This window comes from Gekko japonicus, unplaced genomic scaffold (assembly GCF_001447785.1).
Source record: "Gekko japonicus isolate JY-2015 unplaced genomic scaffold, Gekko_japonicus_V1.1 scaffold626, whole genome shotgun sequence".
Classification (NCBI taxonomy): domain Eukaryota; kingdom Metazoa; phylum Chordata; class Lepidosauria; order Squamata; family Gekkonidae; genus Gekko; species Gekko japonicus.
Window position 1 is genome coordinate 810,422 of NW_015170911.1, and position 7,447 is coordinate 817,868.

A 7,447-nucleotide genomic window follows, 5' to 3' on the forward strand; every position below is an offset into this window, starting at 1 on the left:
TCAACTTGGGTTTCTATCAACTGTTTCTATTTTTTTTAACCTATGTCCCTGTTTGAATAAGTGCAAGAAACTGGTTTAAGGGTAACCTGTGAAAAGTTCTATCAGTGGAATCTGAAACACCCTTCCAAGCCTGTTGCCTTCAGTGGAATAAGAAGGGTGTAACTCTGTTTCAGATTGCACTGTAAATGTACTAAATAAGAATGTTTTACTACATTCATATACCATATGAGTAATTATACTAAATCTCAAGAGTATTAAGATGAGGCTTCCCTGTTACATGGTACCCGAAAGAATCTCAAGACAAGCTGTGTCCTTAATAGTTCCATCACTGGTATATAGGGTGCCAACTTCCAGATGACATCAGGAGATATACTAGAATTACTGATTTCTAGAGTACAGAGATCGGTCCCCTTGGATATAGTGGCTGATTTGGAGGGTGGACTCTATGGCTTTATATCCGGCTGAGGTCCCTCCCCTCCCCAAACCCTGTCCTTCCCAAGCTCCACCCCCAAAATCTCCAGGGATTTCCCAATCCAGAGCTGGCAACCCTATCAGTATGTGGTATGGGCATGTGATATTTGCCCAAGAGTGCATTGTTCAAGGACCAAAACAGACATAACAAATCCATGTGTTTAAACCCAGATCTGCCCTAAGCGCTTAGAAAGCATTATGCGATCTGTGTAAATTAACCAGCAGACACGCGTGTGGAATCCTCCCCCACCTGGCCACACGACCCAGCCATCTGATTAACAAATGTTCCAGTTCTGAAAAGGAGCAGAGCCTGTGTCAATGAACTGCATAGGTAGAGTTTCTCTCACCCACATTGTCTTTGCCCTAAAAGTGGATCTCCCCTGATGCCTACTGTCTCTTTCCAGGTCTAGATTTAAACAATTTAAAAATTGAAGCACCGCTTTTATCTTAAACAGGTAAAAGACCTAGGTCTTTTACCTGTTTAAGATAAAAGCGGTGCTTCAATTTTTAAATTGTTTAAATCTAGACCCCCTAACATCAATCTCACAGTCTTAGACAACACCAAACAGTAAAACTTTTTAAAGAAACCATAACACTGGGGTGGATCCAACCAGCCTCCAAGGAGACTTCCTCCAACTTGAATGGCACGATCTCCAACAGAAGAGCCACTTAAGTGAACAAGGTGGTCTGCAGTAGAACCTCTCCATTCAAGTCCAGTAGCACCTTAGAGTCGAACAAGTTTTTCGGTGTGTGAGCTTTAGAGAGTCAACGCTCCCTTCATCAAATACCTGAGAACTGAATACATTATTTGGAGAGTTGTTAAAAGTCTTCTTGTTTATGCAGCACTGCTGAATGGTCAGAACTCTTTACGTGCATTTTAGTAATCCTCAGGGGTCATTTCCTGCAGGAGCGCACAGGAGCAAAGCTCCGGCAGTAAAGAGCCCAGGGGGTGGGCACATGCAACAAGCCCCACCCCCTGGTCCCAGCATCCCTCAGTCAGAACAAAAAGCAGACAGGCAAATTTGCGATACGGCCCAAAACAGTCCAGTGACACCTTTAAGACCAGGTTTTATTCAGGTACAAGCTCTCCCTCCTCTGTGAGGACAGATCTGCACGTCCCCCCCCCCAATAGCTAGCAATCCAAAACAGTCCAGTGGAGCCGAAGCAGTGGGTGTTGCCTTCTGACACACTTCCGGTGATGTCAGGGGGTGTGGCATATGCAGATAAGTTATGCTAATGAGTTATGCTAATGAGCTCCTGCACCTCTTTTTCTATGAAATGACCCCTGGTAATCCTTAAAACAATTTTGTACGGTAGGTCGTTCTTGTTATCTTTATATTGCAGATAGGAGAAGGGAGGTTTTTGGCTGGGAGATAATAGTTTGCAGAAGACCATCTAGCAAGTTCATAGGTGAGGTGATGTTTGAATTCAGGTCTTTCCAGTTCACTGTTTCCTACTACCACTATATCTGCTCTGAAAAGAGTGAGTCCCTGCATGGGGGGAAAAAATCTCATCATAGCAGCCTTTTCTGCTTCAGATCTCCACCAGTAAAATGAGGATAAAAATGACTATTATATCACAGGGTTCTTCTGAGGACTCACAACCAGAAAGCAGTTGGCACAGGAGAACTCTGAACCCATAGCTATGCATAGGTGTGAAGTTGTACAGAAGGGTAAGGGCAAAATATAACTACGTTTGCTCAAAAGGGCACATTTCTTCTATTTCTGTTGCATACCAAGACCATATTAACATGAATAAGGTGAGTACATCTATGCAGAGTTTGGCATACAATGTACTAATCACAGGATGGCATTGCTGAATCCACACTCAGCAACATTACAGCGGCATCATAAATATGGGTTGGCCTGAGAGCTGGGCAGACAGTGAAGGCAACAGGTTCAGTCTCTCTCTAGCTCTCCCTCTGTGCCTGCTAGGGAACGTTTCCGGACTCATACTGATTTCTGTAAGTCTTACCTGGAAAGAAACTTTGTGGAAATAAGTGAAACCAGCACAAACAACCAGTCATTCGCATCTAACACAATATACAGAAAATGGGGAAGAGCACTGAGGGAATCTACTTAACCTTCTCTAAATCCTCTAAATTCTTGAACCCAATTTTCATATGGGCAGTACTATGGTTGCTTTAATCAGCAAAAGGAGTACATGTAGATATATTCAGCTGATTTCAGTGAGCAAACAGATTATACTTTGTAGCCAGAATGCAAGAGCTTAATGGCAGTTATCAGAAAGAAGAAACCCTGTTAGCTGTCCAAGATGATCCATTGATCAATTTCCTTTTAATTAATCTCTTTCTGATCTGGACTTCCAAGGTGTGATGTAATCAGCCTCAAGTTTCCAGGGAGTTATTTAGGAAGAATTTCCTCACCAGCTTTTAGAAAAGAAATTAAATTAGACATTTGTAGTTGGAGAACTAGAGGAGAATACGGCATCTAGATAATTTGGAGCTGTGTACGAATATAAATTTATCAAGAAAAGCCCCAAACCTTTGCTGAAGTAGAATCCTCAAGATGACCATTCTGGTACAATTTGTTAGCAACAAACAGGTAATGCTACTCAAAAAAGGTACCCAGAATTGTTTGCATTTAGTCTTGGGGACTTCTTAAGGTAGGAACGGTCTGTGGATAAAGATGGTAGAAGGGGGGAAGTGAACATAGATTTACAATCCTTATTGGACCTAAAGCAAGACAGAACAAGAACTAAGCCTCCTCCTCACATGAGGTTCCCACTCATGCTTTTTTTCTTCATGGGTGTTACAGCCAACCTTGATTTCTGTACAGAATTTTTTCAGCAAGTCACCCTAGGTGTGTGTGTAAAGTGCCATCAAGTCGCAGCCGATTCATGGTGACCCGGTAGGGTTTTCAAGGCAAGCCACCAACAGAGGTGGTTTGCCAGTGCCTTCCTCTGCAGAGTGACTCTGGATTTCCTTGGTGGCCTCCCACACAAATATTAACCTCATTTCTGAGATCTGATGAGATCGGGCTAGTCTGGGCCATCCACCCTACACATGTACTTTTTATTCTTTCCCCATGTGTTTTACGAGGCTGTACCTGTGTGGTTACATTTGAAGTGGCCACCACATAAGTGGAATACTTGCATGTATGAATCAAGTTTAGGAGAGGTACACTCATGCTCTGCCGTAACGTTGCAGCAAGATTCTCTGCTGTGTTGTGAAATGAAGAACAAGAAGGGTGCAAAGGGAAAGATAGCTGCAGAATGACATACATCCTTAGCAGTGGTGGAAAGTGCTGTCAACTTGCGATCAACTTATGGGAATCCTGTAGGGTTTTTCAAGGCAAGCGACAAACAGAGATGGTTTTCCATTGCCTGCCTCTGTGTAGCGGTCCTGGATTTCCTTAGGGGTTCTCTATTCAAGTACTAACCAGGGCTGGGCCTGCTTACTTTCCAAGATCTGGCAAGATCGGGCCGCCCTGGAGCATCCAAGTCCATCCTCATAGGATACACTGTCTACACACAAAGATGACAAATTCTCACTTCTAGTTAGATGAATACATTATACTCCATCTTTCTCAGGCAGCTGTGAAGTGATACAAAAACACTGTTGTCCCACCTTCTTCATGAATAAAAATCAAACACGCACACACGCTCTATTTTGTCACTTCTCACAGAAACAACAAAAACTTTTGATCCCACTGCAAAGAAACACAATCAGGCTACTTCAGTTAATTTCTTTTTTATTTTCATGAGTGAGTCTTAAAGACAGTTGTGAGAGGAATTTGACAGCAAGTTTGTTACTACTGACATACACTGTTAATCACAATTTAACATATTTGTTTTTACCAATGTAAGAACTCTACAGGAATAAGGCAGGAGTGACTTTTGTCTTTTCATCCAGCTTTTATCAAGGATGAAGAAAAGGAAACACTTAACTGCCAGTGACTCCTACAGCTGAACTCGACAGTTACTGTTATACTTTATAGCCTGTGAATAGTTTTGGCACTATCATTCCTGAGGGCGGTATTCTGAAACAGTGTTTATCATCCAGTGGAAACATTGGTAAATTTGCCCAGTGACATCAGTTTTCATACTATCCTCATTCCCTCATCTTCTGCTCACAACTTAAATTCCAGGATAAGGTAGCCAGCTAAGCCATTTTGCTAAGTCAGGGCAAAAAGTGGACAGACATATAGCAGATGTTCCTCATCCATCTCCACTTGATCATACAATTTTCAGGTGAAACCAAATTTTGGAGATGGTGTGTCTGAATGGTGATGTACAGCCAGAAACATCTCTAGAATTATTTCAGAGACTTACTTTAGCATTTGTAAATTTTGTCAGGCTTATACTTGCTGGTCATTCCAGAAAGAATAGCCTTCCAGAAACAACAGTGCTTGGAAAGATATCAATGCTTAAAAATCTATTCCAGACACACGTACAGAGAAATGCTTAATAGGTGCTTCAGCTGGCAACCACGTTATTTAAGCTAGATCTGCCTTGAAAGTCTACCACTGTTGTTGGCATCTGGAAAGTGCATAAAATCCAGGAACGGCCTAAAGACTGCATTAAAAAAATACAAATACAAAATAGTCATCTGTTTAAATCTACAAAGCTTTCTTTCTTTTTTTCTTTTTTTGGTATAAATTATGCAAAGAAGCAGCCAAAGAAACAGAGATAGGTGGTGGTTTGCTTTGTTTCCCTTCCATCTATGTTTATGACAGAAGCTTTTCGATTGCTTCGAGGTGGTCAGGGGAGGAACTAAGCCTTCCTATATCCAGCAGGTGATTCTTGCTTCGAGAGAAAAACGGCTCACTGTCTTCCTCTTCAGCATTTCGTTGCTCAGCTTGCCCTTCGGCCAGGGTGGTATCTGAGGTGGGAATGATAACGATTTGTGGCAGGGGAGACCTCAGAGAGGAGTCCAAGCTTCCGTCGGTTTGGCTTGTTTCCACTTTTGAGGTGTCTGTGCTTCCCTCTGTGCTGCTGCTGCTGTTCAAGCCAAAGGGAAGAGAGGCCGTTCTCAAAGAACTGCTGACGAGAAGCAGTTCTGGGGAGCTCTCTCTAAGGGATCTCCCAAGGGCTTTGTCCAGGCTGATAGATGACAGTGCAAGCTACGGGAAAGAAGAATCAACATTCTGTGCTTAATCTTCTGCCTGTAAATCAACAGGGAAAAAATACATACACCTCCTACTACCTATCTCCAGTGACTCCAAGCAATTGGTGGCCCCACAGTATAGTCTCTAGGAATCAACAAGCCAACAAGAGGTGCACACGTAGCAGTGATAGCCTAGCATTCAGCAAGTGGCAAGGAATCCTTATCCAACTAGGTCTGGAGTTATGTGAATGTGCACACAGGCCAGAAGGTCATTGTCTGAAGCTCCATGTGTGGAAAGGGTGCCTTCTGAGCATGCCATTGACCTGTTTATTTTGTGTCTGCGAGGGATGCAGTGAGTCTGTACTCACTGTCTTCCTTTTCGTGAGTGGGGCATCTGCCAGATTCTCCCACTCTGAGAAACGAATTTCTTTCTCATCTTCCCATTCAAGGAGAAGGCTTCTTTTAAGTGGGTTCCAGCATTTTGAATCGATTCCCAAAGTGGGATTTGAAGGGCATATCACAACTGTTAAGATTCGGTTGGTGGAGGTGGAAAGTGCCATCAAGCTGTAGCTGACGTATGGCAACTCCACAGGGTGTCCCAGGCAAGGGACCTTCAGAGGTGATTTGCCATTGTCTGCCTCTGCAAGACAGCCCTCTACTTCTTTGGTGGTCTCCCATCCAAGTTCTAACCAGGGCCAGCCCTGCTTAGCTTCCAAGATCCAGTTAATGGAGTATAAAGAAAAACTGTGGGAAAACATTTGAGAGAAAACGATAGAGAAATCTTCCACCCATCTGAGTGTGTCAGCATCTGCTTTGCCTTCTAGGTATATTTGTCTTCTTGGAAGAACAAGACAAAGCCACAGAGAAATGGATTAGCAGAAGCCAATATCAGCCCAATATCTAAAGACATGGGGTGGCTGAGGTCAGCAATAATTATGTGTGAAGTCGGCAGACTTTATGCATGACCTAAACGGGATCTGCTACTGCAGTGCTATAATAAACAGCATTTAAAATGTTTTAACCTTTTCTCCAGCAGTCACATCAAAGCGGGGGGCCTTCAGGAGCAATTCACTCTTTTCATCTTCTGGTTTCAGCTGTACTGAAAAAGGGTTGCTTTCAGGGGGTTGCAGTTTCTTACGGACTGGTTCCACAGGGTTAAGCTCCACTTCACTCCAGTTCTAAAGAGAAATTGAGCAAGATCCATTGACAGAAGGGAATGGTTAAGTCCTGCTGCCCTTTATCTATTTTGTGCTGTGCTAAAAGAAGCGACCACATTCACCAAGTTCTTCCCTGCTCTGCCAACTTCACTTGATTTCCCTTCCTTACAGAAATCCCCCTTGTGCTGACTGGCATTTTGTCCACAAGGGTTTCCTGGCCTGTCTTCTCTATTTTGGGGTCAAACGGAGCTGCTCAGAGAAGGTAGGGAAAATCCTCTTCTGCACTCACCTTGCACACATACGATCTGACCCTCAATCTGCAGCCCCTATACATCCTTGAGAAAAAGACCTACTGAATTCAGTGGGACTAACTTCTGAACCAAAGAAGGTCAGAATTCAGCTATAAGAAGAGAAGAAGAGATGTCTTCTCTATTTTGGGGTCAAACGGAGCTGCTCAGAGAAGGTAGGGAAAATCCTCTTCTGCACTCACCTTGCACACATACGATCTGACCCTCAATCTGCAGCCCCTATACATCCTTGAGAAAAAGACCTACTGAATTCAGTGGGACTAACTTCTGAACCAAAGAAGGTCAGAATTCAGCTATAAGAAGAGAAGAAGAGATTGGATTTATACCCCGCCCTTCACTACCCGAAGGTGTCTCAGAGTGGCTTACAAACTCCTTTCCCTTCCCCTCCCCACAACAGACACCCTGTGAGGTAGGTGGGGCTGAGAGAACTCTTGACAGAAACT

At 43.4% G+C, this 7,447-nt stretch overlaps 1 protein-coding gene across 1 annotated transcript in view; it reads right to left on the bottom strand.

The window, feature by feature from the left end:
• Positions 1-5,134: 5,134 nt before the first annotated feature.
• The window catches only part of OPN4 (opsin 4), a 40,275-nt gene continuing 37,962 nt past the window's right edge, over positions 5,135-7,447 (bottom strand). Inside the window, exons 8-9 of the mRNA XM_015418685.1 lie at positions 6,562-6,717; positions 5,135-5,555 (exon numbers count right to left, since the gene is read on the bottom strand). Coding sequence (XP_015274171.1) covers positions 5,160-5,555; positions 6,562-6,717 — 552 coding nt within the window. The 3' untranslated portion in view covers positions 5,135-5,159. The remainder of the gene's footprint in view (positions 5,556-6,561; positions 6,718-7,447) is intronic.